Source organism: Sorex araneus, chromosome 3 (genome assembly GCF_027595985.1).
Source record: "Sorex araneus isolate mSorAra2 chromosome 3, mSorAra2.pri, whole genome shotgun sequence".
Taxonomy (NCBI): Eukaryota; Metazoa; Chordata; class Mammalia; order Eulipotyphla; family Soricidae; genus Sorex; species Sorex araneus.
Genome location: NC_073304.1, coordinates 328,583 through 344,215, shown reverse-complemented (window position 1 = coordinate 344,215; position 15,633 = coordinate 328,583). Strand labels below are relative to the sequence as shown.

Sequence of the window (15,633 nt, the reverse complement as noted above, 5' to 3'; positions counted from 1 at the left end):
GGTGGCCAAGGGGGAGTGCGGGGGCCCAGTGTACTGCACGGGCAGTCCTGGAACTGCAGGGGTGCTCCTCTGCCCAGGGCGGGATTCAGGGGTGCTCCTCAGGTGAGGATGGGACTCAGTGGTGCTCCTCCTGCCCAGGGTGGACTCGGGGGTGCTCCCCTGCCCAGGGCGGGACTCAGGGGTGCTCCTCAGGCCAGGATGGGACTCAGTGGTGCTCCTCCTGCCCAGGGCGGGACTCAGGGGTGCTCCTCGGGCCAGGGTGTACTTGGGGGTTCTCCTTGGGCCAGGGTGGACGCTGGGGTGCTCTTCCAGGCCAGTGCAGGACTTGGGGGGTGCTCCTCAGGCCAGGGTGGTATTCAGGGCTGGTACTCAGAGGTGCTCCTTGGGCCAGGGTGGGACTTGGGGGTGCTCCTCCTGCCTGGGGCTGTACTTGGGGGTGCTGCTAAGGCAGGGCCGGGGTGCAACACGGCTTGGCTACCACAGTGTGAACGCTGTGAGAAGCCGACACCTCTAATACCCAACCGACAGGCTGAGATGCGAGCTGCCCCAAACGCTGGTGCTGGGGGTGCCCGGATGGAGCACTTTTCATCAAGCCCTCCCTGCCGGCCGGGTCCCTGAGGGCCTGGGGGTCGGGGTGCTGGCCCGGGACCAACTTCAGATGCCGTAGAAGCTGGCTGGCCGGGTCACCTGCCCCTCGTGACGGAAGCTCTGCATGAGTGTGGGCCCTGCCTGCCCGCAGGGTAGGCTCCTTGCTCGCGGCTACCCCCGTGGCCCGTGATACCTGCCCTCCCAGGGACAAGGATTGCGCCTCAATACCGCCCTGAGGGCCAGACACAGAGCCGGAGCCTGCGTGAGATAATCATGTCCCCACCCCAAATTCCTCAAGCCCAGCTGAGTCTGTGTGGTTCCATTAAGACAGAGCACTCTGGCCAGGAAGCGGGGAAGGCTGAGCTCAGCCCTGGGCTCCTGAGCACTGCAGGGTGTGGCCAAACCCTAAATGAACAAACTGGAGAGTCCCCTGAAAAGCCACAGGGCTGGCCCAGTGCAGCATACACTTGTGCTTCGGAGAGTCAGGACACAGGCACACGGAGAACTCAACGCCAGGATCCCGGGGGCCACGCTGCTCCCCGAAGTTGTTGGTCTGACTCACACCTGAGCCCTCTGTCCCAGCAGCCCCAGCCAGGTAGTGGGTTTGCAGGTCAGCAACACGCGCTCTGATCAGGAAGTCTTGCTGCAGCCTGTGTGGGGGCCTTTCTGAACACAGAAATGTTTTCTTCCTAAGTGTTTGTAACTTAACTTTTTGTTTTGTGGCCAACCTGGCGATGCTCAGGGGTTACCCCTGGATCTGCACTCAGGAATCACTCCTGACAGGGCTAAGGAACCATATGGGGTGCTGGGGATCAGCCTGGGTCAGTCGCCTGCAAGTGTTCTACCCGCCGTCCCATCTCTCCAGCCCCTGAACACAGAGAAATATCTCAAAACTTACCTAGACTTGAAACAGGAAGAACAAAACTCAGGGCCAGAGTGATAGGACAGTAGGTAGGGCACTTGCCTTGCATGCGACTGACCCGGGTTCAGTTCCTGTCTGGTCTCCTGAGCACCGACAGGAGTGATCTCTGGGGCTGGAATGGTGGGCAGGGTATTTGCCTAGCATGTGGCTGACCTGGGTTTGATCCCCAGCACCCCACATAGACCCCCAGTTTGCCAGGAGTGATCCCTAAGTGCAAGAGTGATTCCTCAGGAGTAAGTCCTGAGCAAAGCCAGGTGTAGCCCCCAAACCCAAAAATATTAAAAAGGAGTAATCTCTGAGCACCACTGTGTACCCCTGCAAAAACCAAACAAACTCAAATCGGGAATTTTGTCTCTTTGTGATTAAGCAAACCAAGGGTGTGTTCCCACATAGACGCAGGCGAGGGCTGGGGGACGTGCCTGCTCATGTGCTCCGTGTGCCTGTGACTGTGTCAGCTTGCTTGGGTGCCCTGGGGCTCGGCTGAGGGACTGTGAGCCGCCACAGAAGACCCCAACGTGGTGCCCATTGTATTATAGAACCCAGCTTCTCCCTGTGCGAGTGGCTTGGCCAGAGCTGGGGGAGGGATTTATTCCCATGTTAGCAGCCTGAGAAGTTGTCAGCTTGTCCCCCCAGACCACCCCTGGGCCCTCCCCTGGCCCCTTAGGGTTTCCCTGGGGCTGGTGTTAAACTAGAAAAGGGCTTGAGTGGCAGTCCAGTCGTGCCCCAGGCCCGCAGTGGCCGTGTCACGAATCAGCCCATATGTGTGATGAGGTGATCCAAAGTTAGCAGAAACACAGGCAGCTGCAGAAAGGGAGCGGGGTGAGGCGCCCCAAGGCCAGGCTGCCGGGAAAGAGCCCGCACAGCTGTCGTCCACTGCCATCGTCAAGCAAACTCAGTCCCCAGTTAACCGATTAACATCTGGCTGCTCTACTGCAGCTGTGCTCGCTTGCTTCGGCTCACAAGAGAGCTGACAGCCAAGCAGAGTGTGATGAGGAACGGGTAAGGACCTTGCCTGGACTCAGACTCGGGCTGTCCACTGAGCTGAGACCCTCGCTCCCAGGCAAACAAGCGTGCTTGAGACTTCTTAGGAAATTCTCAAACCACCACGAAGCAATCTCTGCCTGGCGGACCTCTCGGGGGCCTGGTGACTGTTCGGGCCTGGTCATCGTGAGGGGCTCTCTCCCGGTGTGAGGGGCTGCTGGTGTGACATCACGTTGGAGTAGCACAAAACATCTGTGAGCATCACAAGGCACAATCCACGCTGCTAAGCCTGACCCACGCTGGCTAGACAGGAGCTCTGCCACTGGGCCCTCCCCTGGCCCCTTGTCCTCTGGGTGACTGAACAGAAAAACACCAACTCCCATTTCCGTTTAGGAATCCAAAAACAGGAAAAAAAAAAAAGCTGAACTATAACTCTTCCGGGACCACCCACCACTCCCGCCTCCTGCCGTCCCCCCGGCCTATCACACGCCACGTCTCGCACGAGTCCCGCCCCAGCTTGGCCTCCGGCCTATCCCGTGCAAGGTCCCCAAGGGTCCGCCCCACCGTGTTCCCAGCTTAACCCTCCGACCCGCTCACTTCCGGGTTTTCTCCCGCGCTGCCGGTTCCGCCCGGGCGGGAGCCCCGCCTCCTGTGGTGATTTCCCGCGCCGCAGCTTCTCGCCCCGGATTCCCAGACTGTCCCTAGCCGTGCCTCCTTCGAACCCCGCTCCACGCTGACCCTTGTCTGTCCCGTACCGCCTTCGAACGGGCCCCTCCGTGCCCCACGGCTGCCGCCGGGCGCCCCCCAGACCCTCCAAGGCCTCCGCGGCTTCCCGCGCCCGTTGGCCCCGCCCACGGACGCGCGCGCCGCCTCGGACGGCCCCGGCCTATCCCGCCGGGCGCTGAGCGCAAGTCCCGCCCCGCTCCCGGCGCCCGGCCTATCCCGCGCCGTGCCCGGCTCGAGCCCCGCCCCGCGGCTTGGCGCGCGACTCGGACGTCACGGGACGCCGCGCCGCTGCCCGGCCGCGGCCATGCCCAAGCGGGGCTGTCCCTTCGCGGACGCGGCCCCGCTGCAGCTCAAGGTCCGCGTCGGCGTGCGGGAGCTGAGCCGTGGCGTGTGCTCCGAGCGCTACTCGCGGGCCATCTTCGGTGAGTGCGCGCCCGCCGGCCTCCCCGCCGCCCCCGCCAGGCGGCCGGCGCTGGGGGCTCGCGGAGCCCCCCGGCCTCTTGTTGCCCGCGCCGGACCCGACGGGCAGGGCCTCCCCGGCCGGCCCGCGTCCCGCCGGCCGAGTGTCGGGGTCGCGCTGCTGCCCGCTGCGCCCTCGGGCGGCCCGCAGGGCGCGGAGAGGGGCGGGCCCGGGCGGTGGGGCCGCGCGTGCCCGGCGGACGCGGAGCGGGAGGGGCAGTGCGGTCAGCGCCCGGCCGGCCTCTGGTGGCCCGTCTTCCCTCGCGTGAGCAGGAGCAGCGCCTCTGCTCGGCTGTGGGTCCGAGGGTGCCCAGGGTGGCCGGGCGCTGTGTGGCGGGGGTGGGGCTGGTCGCGGCCTCCGGGGCGCAGCGACTGCACAGCCCGGGCCGTGGGCAGCGCGGTGCTCAGACGTGGCCTCTCCTCCCCAGAGAAGACCCAGCAACTCCTGCTGCGCGGCGCCCAGGCCTGCGCGGACCACGCGTGGGAGGACAGCTGCGCCGTGGTGGACCTGCCCGAATCCCCGAAGCCCGGCCCCACCAGGACCCCGCGCGCCGCGCGCGGTCAGATGTTGATCGGACCCGACGGGCGGCTGATCAGGCGCCCCGCGCAGGCCTCGGACACGGGTGAGGGCGCCGGGCCCTGGCCAGGCTTCGGCAGTCCAGCCCAGGGTCCCGTATCCCGCCACCGCCCCACGGCAGCGTCCGGGTGGACCAGAACCGAGACTGGGGGGCGGGGCGGGGGGCCTGGGGCTGACGGCCCTTTGCTTTCCACAGACCCCCTGGGTGCCGTGTCCGGGGGCTGCGCCTCGTGCGTGCACGCCCTGGTCGGGAAGGCGGTGTGCGGGCAGTGCGAGCGCGCCCTGTGTGCCAGCTGCGTGCGCGCCTGTGCCAGCTGCGGAGCGCCCACCTGCGCTCTCTGCGCCCTCGTGGAGTAAGTGCGGGGGGCTCTGCCGGCCCAGCAGCGGGGTGGGGTGGTCCCCCTCGCCCCTGGATGCCAGGTCTCAGCAGGGTGAGGTGATGGGGCTGCGGGGCCCCCACTGTACCCCCTGACCTGGGTCTGCTCTCCTGAGCAATGAGAAGCAGGGAGAGGAGAGTCTTCTGTGGCTCCTCACTAGGGGCTCTGAAAGGCTGCCAGGAGCACCCCCACTGTGTTTCCCGGGCAGCCGGTCCTCCCGCCTGCCGCCCTGCCCGGGGCTGCGCCTGGCCCTTGTGCCGCGGTCTCTGGCCGCCCTTCTTCGCCAGCCTCAGCTGGACCCGGCCCTCCCCGGCTCCAGCGCTGGCCGCGCCCGGCGCGTTCCCTCTTCTCACCTGAGGGTTGCCCGGGACTACCCCTGCCAGCTCCTCTGTCCTGTCTTTGCAGTGGCGGTGATGTCCCCGAGAAGCTGCTGTGTGCCAGCTGCGTCATGTTCGAAGGCTGAGCCGCTACGTGCTGTGGGCGGGGGGGCATCTGTTTTATGTTTTGCGTTTCTGAGTGCGGGCGAATAAACATGCTATTTGGACACAAGGCCTTGCTGTGTGCTGTGTGCGTGCGGCGGTGAGGGACCCCCAGGGCTCGGGCTCCAGAGATCACCCGTCTCTCTTAGGGGGCCAGATCTGGGGCGGTGAGACGCTAGCCAGCAGAGGTGCAGGGGCCTCTGATGGGGACAGGATCTTCCCAGCTGGGCGTGTCCCTCTCGCCTGGGCAGTCTTCCAGGAGCCCCCTGCCCTGAGACCCCAGAGCCCTGGAAAGATGCTCATGGTCCCTGATGCACTCAGAGCATGTGCTCACGGGGTCTGGGGGCAGTGGGTGGAGAGTGTAAGTGGCCACCGTGAGGGACCCATGGCGTGTGGTCACACGTGGCTCGTGCCCGGGCGCACATACACGGGCACGAGTCCCCCATCACACCTCTGGAAGCCGCTGAGTGAGGCCCCAGCTGAAGGCCAGCTCTGAGGTAAGAATGTGGGGGAGCTGCCCAGAAGGGCTGCGCGTGGGGGGCCGGGACCTGGGCAGCAAGGGGACGGTTGCAGGGACAGGGAGGTGCTGCTCCCACATGGCCCCTGGGCCCCGCCAGGAGTGAGGCTGGAGCAGTCCGTCCCTCCCAGCCTGAGGGCCACTCAGTAGAGGCCAGGCTAGAGGCTCTGGCCGTGCACCCCCTGTCTCCAGACCCAGGTGCTTGGGCCCCCGCCTGCCCTGGACTCTGACTCCTGACCGCGTCCACTGGTGGGCAGAGGCCGAGGGACAGCACGGCTGCTTCTGGGCCCTGCCAGGTCCTGCTCTCTGTGAACACATGGCCCTGGACTTAACGTGGACGAGCCCCCATCCTGCCACAAGCCAGCACTAGCTCCAGAACCTTCTCCCTCCCACTGAAGCCCAGCCCTTCACCCAGGCCTCCCTGCTGTGGGGCAGCCTGGGGAGGTCCCCACTCTGCTGCGAACACGGTGCCAAGCCTGTGTCCCCGCCACAGGCTGGGTACCCTGATCTCCGGCCCGTGACGTGACCAGCCTGAGCACAGCAGGGCATGTCCCGAACAGAAGGGGCCACTGTGAGACTGTCCCTGCTGTGGGCCCACTGGCTCCAGCCCGGTGTCCACACATGGGAAGCAGGTCCTCCCGGTACCACCAGAGGGCGCCCTTGGTGCATCCTGCCCAGCAGGGTGGTGCCCACGCCTGGGGACACCCACTGGGGGTCCCTTCCAGGTTGGCCCCCAGCTGCTGGGCACCCGCCCCAGGCCCTCTGACTGACAGGCTCGCCCCAAGGTCACCCCCAGCGTCAGACACTCCCTTCCCAGCAAGACAAGCCACAAGGTTGAAAAGCAATTTTTATTGAAGAATTTGGAGGGAAAGTTTCCTATAATAGTAAAAATAGTCAAGTTGAATGTAAAAACACCGTATGCGGCGCAGCGGCGGGCAGGGGCACGGGGTGGGGGTAGCGCTGGCAGGACAATGCTGTGCGGGGGGCAGGGGTCCCTGTCACTGGAAACCCCAGTGCGTCCTGCCGGCCTGGCGGGGGGCCCAGGCCCTTGGGCTCAGTCAGTCGCCCCCGGCCCTGGCACCTCATCAGGAGACGCTGAAATAAATTAAGAAGCCCCGGTGGGCTCCCCACGGCCGCCTCAGGCCGTGCCGCTGGCCGAGTAGGAGAACTGGGGGAAGTGGGGTCTGCGCTCGCTGTCCGCACACTCCATGTTGTCATCTGCGGGGACAGCGTGCTCAGGCCAGGGAGGGGTGCAGATCCCACCCGACACCCCGCCCTCCCGGGACTGCTCCCGGGAAGCTCAGCCTTCCGGGCTCCCGGCCCACCTTGGTCGGGTGGCGTGATGGTGATCATCTGGGCTGTGAACTCCTCATCGAAATACCTGGTGTCCGTCTCGGACGTGACCTGAGGCTTGAAGGGCGGACTGAGCTAGGGGAGAGGGGGCGGGTCAGGGCTCAGGCCGGGGGGGCGCAGGCAGCACGTCCTGAGCTGGCCCCGGGGTCCCACCTTCTTCTCGTACACGTCCTGCCACACGACGCCGGCGAAGAAGCGGTGCTGCATGATCTCCTTGGCGTCCTCCGAGCCGCCACCCAGTCTGCAGGGACAGCTCCGTGCCAGCCCCGCCCCTCCGCCCCCCCGCCCCCCCCGCCGGCTGCAGGAGCCCACCTCTGCTTGGGGTCCTTCTTGAGCAGCCCGGCCAGCAGGGACTTGGCCTCGGGCCCCAGCGTGCGCGGGAAGCGGATGTCCTCCATGAGGATGAGCTCGAAGAGCTTCTCGTGGTCCTGGTTGTAGAAGGGCAGGCGGCCGCACAGCATCTCGTACATGACCACGCCCAGCCCCCACCAGTCCACTGCCCGGCCGTAGTCGTTGTCCTCCAGCACCTGCGGGCGCAGGACACGGGGGACATGGGAGCCTCGCGGGGCACGGCGGGCGGGGCCCTGGGCCAGCCCCGCCCCCACAGCGCACCTCGGGGGCCAGGTACTCGGGGGTCCCGCAGAAGGTCTTCATGGTGGCTCCGTCCTTGATGCCCTCCTTGCACAGCCCGAAGTCGGTGATCTTGATGTGGCCGTCCTTGTCCAGCATGAGATTCTCCAGCTGTCCGGCGGGCGGCGGCAGTCAGGCCCCGGCCCACCCTGGGGTCCCGTAGACTACTGTTTCCCGCCCGCTCCGCCCACCTTGAGGTCCCGGTAGACCACATTCTTCTCCGAGTGCAGGTAGTCCAGGGCCGACACGATCTCGGCGCCGTAGAAGCGCGCCCGGTCCTCGGGGAACACACGCTCCCGGGACAGGTGGAAGAAGAGCTGCGGGGAGGCAGGGTGAGCCACAGACGCCCCCGCCCCCCGCACCGCCCCAGCCCCCCGAACCTACCTCGCCCCCGTTGGCGTACTCCATGACGAAGCAGAGCCGGTCGTGGGTCTGGAAGGAGTACTTGAGGGCCTGCAAGGCGCGGCGCTCAGGCCAGGCCTGTGAGAAGGGCGGCCCCACCCAGGAAGGCTGGGGACCTCCGCCCCGCCCCCAGCAGCCTGGCACTCACGGCTCGCTGATCCCCCGGGCATGCCCCTGGGCCCAGCTCCCCACGGCAGGGACCCCTTAGGCCAGGAGTCAGGATGGGAGGGGCGGCAGAACCTGCTCACTGCCTCCTGTCCACTCCCGGAGGGCCTGCCGCCCCCACCCACAGCGGAGCCCAGAGAAGAGGCCGGCTCTGGGCTACTCACGGTCAGGAACGGGTGCCGGGAGTTCTGCAGGACCCGGTTCTCTGTGAGCGTGTGGGCCACCTCGTCCTGGAAGCCAGGGCAGTGAGCAGCGTGCAGCCCGTGGCCCGTCCACCTGCCTGCCCGCCCGCCGCGGCCCAGGCCCCACCTTGGCCACGATGACCTCCTTCTTCAGGATCTTCATGGCGTAGTAGCGGCCAGTGGCCTTCTCCTTCACCAGGATGACCTTCCCGAAGGTGCCTTTGCCCAGCAGCTTCAGGTACTCAAACTCATTCATGGTCTGGGGGCGGCAGGTCGGCCTCGGTCAGCGCAGCTCCAGGCAGGCCGGGGACACTGGCCTCAGCCTCACTCGGCCAGGCCACCCGTGGGGACCCCGTGACCCCGGGGCTCACCACGCGGTGCTTGGGCTTGGCCAGCGAAACCTCCATCTCCTCGGCCCCCGAGTTGTCGCTGGGGGACCCCGACCGGAAGTCCATCATCTCCTCCTCCTGCTTCTTCAGCCCATCAGCCACCGTCTGGATGGCCGTCGTCCACTCCTCCCTGTGAGGGGGGCAGGTGAGACCCTGCCCAGCCCCGGGGGCACAGGTCACGTGCTCGGGGCCCCCCCTGCAGCCCACCTACCGCTCCTCGGGGGTCTCCACGTGGAACGTGCGCTCGATGACGGTGGTCCACTGCAGGCAGCGGATGATGAAGGTGTTGGGCCGTGGCCGCTCCGTCTTCATCAGCTGGCACTCTGGGGGGTGGGCACATGAGTGCCGGCGCCGGCCCACCCGCAGGGCCCAGCGTGCCCACAGGGAGGAAGGCGGGCCCGGGAGCACACGCCTATAACATGCACACCTGGAACATGTAACTCCTAGAACATACACACCTGGGATACATGCACAGCCGGCGCACACGCACGGCTGGGCACACACATCGGGGGCACATGCACACCCGGAACACACGCACACCAAGAGCACACACATCAGAAACACAGGAACACTGGGAGCACAGGCACAGCAGGAGCACACGCCCACTTGGAGTGTGGTCACACCTGGAGCACGAACATACTGGGAGCACAGGCACCTAAACGGGGGGGACAATGGGGGCCCCTGCACCCGTGAGTGGGGGCTCCTGGGGACTCCCCGTGAGCAGGAGCCCCCCTGCAGCCCCGGGCAGGCCCGTGTGGCCCTCTGCTGCTGTCCCGGGCGGCATGCCGGGTAGCCGACCTCGGGGCTGGGCCACTGAGATCCGGGTGTTCCTGCCCGCCTGCTGCCTCCCCACCCGGGGGCAGAGCACTGGGCGTGGAGACACTCACGGGCCACGGAGAAGTTGTTGAGGGGAGCCTCGCGCTGCTCCGTGTCCTGCGGCCGCTCCTTGTAGCCCGTGAAGCTGCCGTCACTCTTGAGCAGGAAGTACCGGGGCCTCCAGGTCTTGATGTACTCCCCTGGGGGACAGAAGAGCTGGCACTGCACCGAGGGACACCCGCTGGCCCCATGCGGTCTGGCTGGACCCCATGAGGTGTGAACTGGCATTTTACCAGGCAGCTGGGATAATGCGGGCCAGAGGGACCCTGCGGGGAGGGGGGCAAGGACTGAGGCAGCAAGTCCAATCTCAAGGGCCTTCCTGGAGGAGGGTACACTACTCCAAGCCAGTGGGTCCCAGAAGGCCAAAACCGCTGCCACGACTTGGGGGCACTTCTCCGCACACCCCGAGTCCACTGGGCACAGGGGCCCTGGCAGGAGCCGGTGGCGGCCTCAGCCCCACCCTCAACAGCGTATCCCCCAGCCTCCCCAGGAGCCAGCAAGTTCTCCCGGAAGTTGTGCAGCAGCTCAGCAGTGCCAACAGGCTGTGCCTGGGGAGGGAGCAGATGTCCGCAGCGGAGCGCGGGCGCCTGTCATTTGTCACACTGACAGCGGGCTGGGAAGTGTCTCATTTACATTCTGCAGAGCGGGACCAGCCCCTCCTGCCCGGTGCCCTCAGGACGCCCTGCAGACACTGCGCCTGCCCCTCCCGAGGCCCGGCCCTGGGCCTCTGGGGTGCACTGCGGGGACAGGCCCCAGCCCGCGGGCCTCCCGCAGTGCGTCAGCCAAGGGCCTGGCCTGGGGACGCCGCGGTGGCCACACAGCCTTCCCCAGCGGCGCCCGCAGTGCAGGCTGGGCCGCGCACACCCACCCCGCGCCCAGGAGGGCACCCGCTCCCCCGCCTGCGTGCCAGGCTGGGCTGTCGGGCCCTGATGGAGAGCCTCGGAGGCCGCCAGCTGCCGCTCCCCGGGACGCTGACGGGGCAGGGAGAGCGATGAGCGTCTCCCCACACGGCCCCCAAATCCATCTCGATTCGCCAACTGCCGCCAGCCCCCTCCGCGCCCCCCCCTGGCCGCCCCATGCTGTGCCAGCCTGTGCCTCGGACACGTGAGTGCAGGAGCGTCTACACACTCGGGCTGACTGCCCCGCAGCAGGGGCCTCGGTTTCCCCTAGGGTCCACTGGAGGGGGCAGGGTTGCCGCGCACACACCCCGAGTCACACACCGGCACCTGGACCTCGACCCGCCGGTGCGTGTGGCAGCTGGCAGGGGCAGGCAGTGGGCCCGCAGCCCCAGTGCGCCATCAGGACCCCGGGAGGCAGGTCACAGCAGACTGGCATGAGGCCGCCGGGGCACAGGCCTGTCCCAGGCTGGACACTCAGACACAGCTGCCCAGGCCCCCACCCTTAGTGAGGGTGGGACCCCACTTAGGTGAGACTGGGACCCCAAACTTGGGGAATTCGCCTGCCAGAAAAGCCTTGGGGTCAGCTCGCTCAGAGACCAGCCCTGGGGTACGCGGCAGGGTGGCCAGAGCCCAGTCCCTCCAACACGACACGCACACCCGCGCACACACACACCGCACCCACACTGGCATGCACGTGCCTACAGACACGTGTACACACACACTGCACACTCATGCACTCACATGCCTACAGGCACATATACACACACACTGCAGGTACATACACACTAGACACACACGTGTACTCACACCTTCAGATACATGCATACACACATACCTACAGACACATCTACACAGACACTCATGTACACTCAAGACTCATGTGAAGTGCTGGAGCGATAGCACAGCGGGGAGGGCGACCCGGGTTTGATTCCCAGCATCCCATAGGGTCCCCTGAGCACTGCCACGGGTAATTCCTGAGTGCAGAGCCAGGAGTAACCCCTGTGCATTGCTAGGTGTGACCCAAAAAGCAAAAAAAAGCAAAAAGACATGTGAACTCATGCCTACAGACACACATATACAAACACTATAGACACATGTGCACTCACATGCAAAATATACGTGTACCCACACTTACAGACATGTACTAAATGCTAAACACACGTGTAAACCCGCACACCTACAAACACGTACACGCTACACACATGTGCACTCATGTGCCTAGACACTTGTGCAGACACGAATACACACTTCTACAGACACACATGTGCACACACCTGCAAACAGACGTGCACTCATAGGCCCACACACCTGTGTCACACGTGCACTCACATGCGTGCACAGGCGCTGGCGCAGCTCGGCAAAGTGCTGGGTAGACACTTTGCGTGGCGGGTGCTGGCAGGGCGCCAGCTCGGCACAGCACACTGAGCCCCAGCAGGCCCGGGGAGGCGCCAGCTGACAGCGCGGCCACACGGTCCCCTGCCGCCGCCGCATCCATCGCGCCGACAGCTGCCGGGTGGGCGGGCGCGGGCGCGGCGGCTTCCCCACACGGAGGTCACAACTGCCCGCAGCTGCCACCACCCCACACGGTGACACCAGGGACGGCTCCCCTGACTGCCCCCAGACCAGAATACCAAGGACCACACAGCTCCACGGGAAACTGAGGCAGGCCCCGGCGGTCCATCACCGCGCAAGGCCAGCCAGCCCCAGGTCCCGCCACACGGGCCCCTCTCCACACCGAATGTGCCCAAGGCTCTGGCTGGCCCGGCCACAGGCCACACCTCTGGGCAGGAGGGGAGAGGTGGTGGGAGGCCCCCACGCAGCGAAGGCGCCTGGCCAGGGCAGGTGGGCAGGAGCCTGGCGCCCCCTGAGCCCAGTGCCCGGGCCCGCGCACCCTGGGAGCCGGAGGGGCCGCCACGGGCTGAGTGTGCGCGACAGCTGGGCCAGGCTGCGCGGGCTCCCCCTGGGCTCCCGAGCAGGGGATCGAGACCGCCCTGGGGGGTCGGGGTGACGCCACCGGCGCCTGGGCACGAGGGCTGCAGGGCGGTGCTGGGCGGGGCTGTCAGCGCTGACCCTCGAGGCCTCTGCGGGCCAGCCTGCTTCAGCGGTCAGGCGGGGCTGTGGACACTGGCCCGCAGGCCAGGAGAGAGGCTGAGAGGGCCTTCCCCACAGAGGGCCACAGCTTCCTCTTTTGATGTTTGTTTGGAAGAGGCCAACACACACAAACAGGAAACGGCCCCACCACTCGCCTGCCACGCCTCAGTTGCCACGCCACTCAGCGGGCGTCACACCACACCAGGCCACGCCACTCAGCGACATCACACCACGCAGGGCCATGGCACTGAGCGACATCACACCACACCAGGCCACGCCACTGAGTGACATCACACCACGCCAGGCCACGCCACTGAGCGACATCACACCACACCAGGCCACGCCACTCAGCGACATCACACCACACAGGGCCACGGCACTCAGCGACGTCACACCACGCCAGGCCACGCCACTGAGCGACATCACACCACACCAGGCCACGCCACTGAGTGACATCACACCACACCAGGCCACGCCACTGAGCGACATCACACCACGCCGGGCCACGCCACTGAGCGACATCACACCAGGCCATGGCACTCAGCGATATCACACCACACCAGGCCACGGCACTCAGCGACGTCACACCACGCCAGGCCACGCCACTGAGCGACATCACACCATGCCAGGCCATGCCACTCAGTGACGTCACACCACACCAGGCCACGCCACTGAGCGACATCACACCACGCTGGGCCACGGCACTCAGCGACGTCACACCACGCCAGGCACCACACCAGGTCATGACACTCAGCAACATCACACCACGCCAGGCCATGCCAGTCGGTGATGTCACACCACGCCAGGCCACGCCACTCAGCGACGTCACATCACACCACGCGGCCATGTCACACTGTGCCAGGCAAAGTGACATCATGCACGCCACATCAGGCCACGCCACTTGACGACGAGCAAGCCGGTGGGCGTCTGAGGTGCAGTCTCGGCAGCGGGAACCCTCAGGAGCTGCAGGCGCCCCGAGCTGGGGGACCCCCTCCCAGCCCCTCGCAGGCTGACTCTCAGACCCCATCCTTACCTCCACCTCTCCCCCCAGACCAGAGCAACACCCCCCAAGGGGGTGTCCCAGGGCACGGGCAGGCGTTGGTCCTCCACGACTCCCCCACATCTGACCAGGAGGCCCCCCCTTTCCCTGGTCGCCCTAGAGCCCAGCACAGGGGCCCCAAGTTGCGGGGACAAGGACACGACAGACCCCACGGCTACCCCATCTGAGATGGACCAGGCCCACCCAGAGACCTGACTGCGCAGGGAAACTGAGGCCCATGGCGCTGGCCCAACCGAAAATCAGGCCCAACGTGGCCTTCTGGGTGCCCAACACGAACTGAAGGTCTGCACCGAGCGTGCACTCCCCGCCCGAGCACTGTGGGCTGCACTGAGCGTGCACTCCCCGCCCGAGCACTGGGGGCCACACCGAGCGTGCACTCCCCGCCCGAGCACTGTGGGCCGCACCGAGTGCACACTCCCCGCCCGAGCACTGTGGTCTGCACCGAGCGTGCACTCCCCGCCCGAGCACTGTGGGCCGCACCGAGCGTGCACTCCCCGCCCGAGCACTGGGGGCCGCACCGAGCGTGCACTCCCCGCCCGAGCACTGTGGGCTGCACCGAGTGCACTCTCCCCGCCCGAGCACTGTGGGCCGCACCGAGCGTGCACTCCCCGCCCGAGCACTGGGGGCCACACCGAGCGTGCACTCCCCGCCCGAGCACTGTGGGCTGCACCGAGTGCACACTCCCCGCCCGAGCACTGTGGGCCGCACCGAGCGTGCACTCCCCGCCCGAGCACTGTGGGCCGCACCGAGCGTGCACTCCCCGCCCGAGCACTGGGGGCCGCACCGAGTGCACTCTCCCCGCCCGAGCACTGTGGGCTGCACCGAGTGCACTGTCCCCGTCCGAGCACTGTGGGCTGCACCGAGTGCACTCTCCCCGCCCGAGCACTGGGGGCCGCACCGAGTGCACTCTCCCCGCCCGATCAGGGGACAGCCCAGCACGGACACCCAGGGCCAGGGCAGGCACTGATGTCCACATCAGCCGCACAGCAAGAGACTTGGGGGGGTGCGGGTGTCCCCAGCACTAACGAGAGGGTGCGTGGCCTGATAAAAGAGGCGGGACTAAGGCAGCAGGACCCCCCAAGGCGGGGGCTGCCCTCCCCACAGCCCAGGCTCCTGTGCCCCCCGGGACCTGCCACGCCCCACGCACAGACAGTACTCGGGACAGGCCCAGGGGGAGGGGAGGGAATGAAGGGGAAGGGGGCAAGAGGGACAGGGAGTCGGGGGACGGGCAGAAACGGGTGGACGGTGGACAGGACGCACTGGTGCTGTGTCAGGGTCAAAGGGAGCAGGCCGGGGGGCAGAGGGCGGTCTGGGTGCGAGTGTGGGGTCTCTGTTGTGAGTGTGGGTCTGGGGTGGCAGTGTGGGCTGTGCGGGAACAGCTGGGCGGGTTCCGGGGCCCTGTGGACCGAGGGCGGGCAGGCCCTGGGTGTCCGGCCCATACCGCAGTGCAGACGGGCAGTGCCCCGAGAGGCCGGCCTCGCCCCCCGACACGGCCCGCGGGCGCTCACCTCTCTTGTGCAGCCAGCCCTCCTTCACCACGGCCGCCTCGCTCATGGTGCCGGCCAGGAGCCCAGGCGGGCCGCTCCTTCACGCGTCTGCCCAGACAGCGGCCGCAGCCTCTGCGGGAAGCAAAGGCACAAAGGCACAATGACACGGGGCCTCCCGGAGCCCATCCGGCCCCCAGACTGACTGCCCCTAGACTCGGCTAGACAGTGCTCTGCTCGAGCACCCGTCTCAGCCCACTGGCAAGGGAGGCTCGAACCAAGAAGGGCCTGCACTGGGAGCCCCCAGCCCCCCAAACTACAGCACCCTTGCTGGCCTGCGTCCACCTGACCTTGCGTGTAGCTGGCATCTCGAGCTTTGCCAGGTTTGGTGCCAGAGACAAGGAGGGTTTGGATGTGATGGGGGGGGCGCAGCACCCATCAGCCCCCAGGGGTGGGGGGGACGACCCATAATGACA

At 66.8% G+C, this 15,633-nt stretch overlaps 2 protein-coding genes across 5 annotated transcripts in view; one reads left to right on the top strand and one right to left on the bottom strand.

Annotated features, from left to right (window-relative positions):
• Positions 1 to 3,475: 3,475 nt before the first annotated feature.
• Positions 3,476 to 5,179, top strand: SIVA1 (SIVA1 apoptosis inducing factor). The gene is made up of 4 exons (XM_004603606.2): positions 3,476 to 3,639; positions 4,105 to 4,299; positions 4,450 to 4,606; positions 5,036 to 5,179. The coding sequence occupies exons 1-4, from the start codon at positions 3,522 to 3,524 to the stop codon at positions 5,091 to 5,093; spliced, it is 528 nt and encodes a 175-aa protein (XP_004603663.2). The 5' UTR covers positions 3,476 to 3,521; the 3' UTR covers positions 5,094 to 5,179.
• Positions 5,180 to 6,460: 1,281 nt separating this feature from the next.
• The window catches only part of AKT1 (AKT serine/threonine kinase 1), a 29,898-nt gene continuing 20,725 nt past the window's right edge, over positions 6,461 to 15,633 (bottom strand). For all 4 annotated transcript variants that reach the window (XM_055132642.1, XM_055132641.1, XM_055132640.1 and 1 more), the window contains exons 2-14: positions 15,182 to 15,292; positions 9,635 to 9,763; positions 8,959 to 9,070; positions 8,730 to 8,877; positions 8,486 to 8,617; positions 8,341 to 8,406; positions 7,994 to 8,062; positions 7,801 to 7,926; positions 7,592 to 7,720; positions 7,292 to 7,506; positions 7,133 to 7,220; positions 6,952 to 7,054; positions 6,461 to 6,844 (exon numbers count right to left, since the gene is read on the bottom strand). In XM_055132642.1, coding sequence (XP_054988617.1) covers positions 6,765 to 6,844; positions 6,952 to 7,054; positions 7,133 to 7,220; positions 7,292 to 7,506; positions 7,592 to 7,720; positions 7,801 to 7,926; positions 7,994 to 8,062; positions 8,341 to 8,406; positions 8,486 to 8,617; positions 8,730 to 8,877; positions 8,959 to 9,070; positions 9,635 to 9,763; positions 15,182 to 15,227 — 1,443 coding nt within the window. In that variant the 5' untranslated portion in view covers positions 15,228 to 15,292 and the 3' untranslated portion in view covers positions 6,461 to 6,764. The remainder of the gene's footprint in view (positions 6,845 to 6,951; positions 7,055 to 7,132; positions 7,221 to 7,291; positions 7,507 to 7,591; positions 7,721 to 7,800; positions 7,927 to 7,993; positions 8,063 to 8,340; positions 8,407 to 8,485; positions 8,618 to 8,729; positions 8,878 to 8,958; positions 9,071 to 9,634; positions 9,764 to 15,181; positions 15,293 to 15,633) is intronic.

Coding starts and splice junctions, on each gene's coding strand:
- SIVA1 (XM_004603606.2), top strand. CDS start 3,522: ATGCCCAAGCGGGGCTGTCCCTTCGCGGACGCGGCCCCGCTGCAGCTC. Junction 4,300..4,449: donor CGCGCAGGCCTCGGACACGG/GTGAGGGCGCCG, acceptor TGCTTTCCACAG/ACCCCCTGGGTGCCGTGTCC. Junction 4,607..5,035: donor GCTCTCTGCGCCCTCGTGGA/GTAAGTGCGGGG, acceptor CTGTCTTTGCAG/TGGCGGTGATGTCCCCGAGA.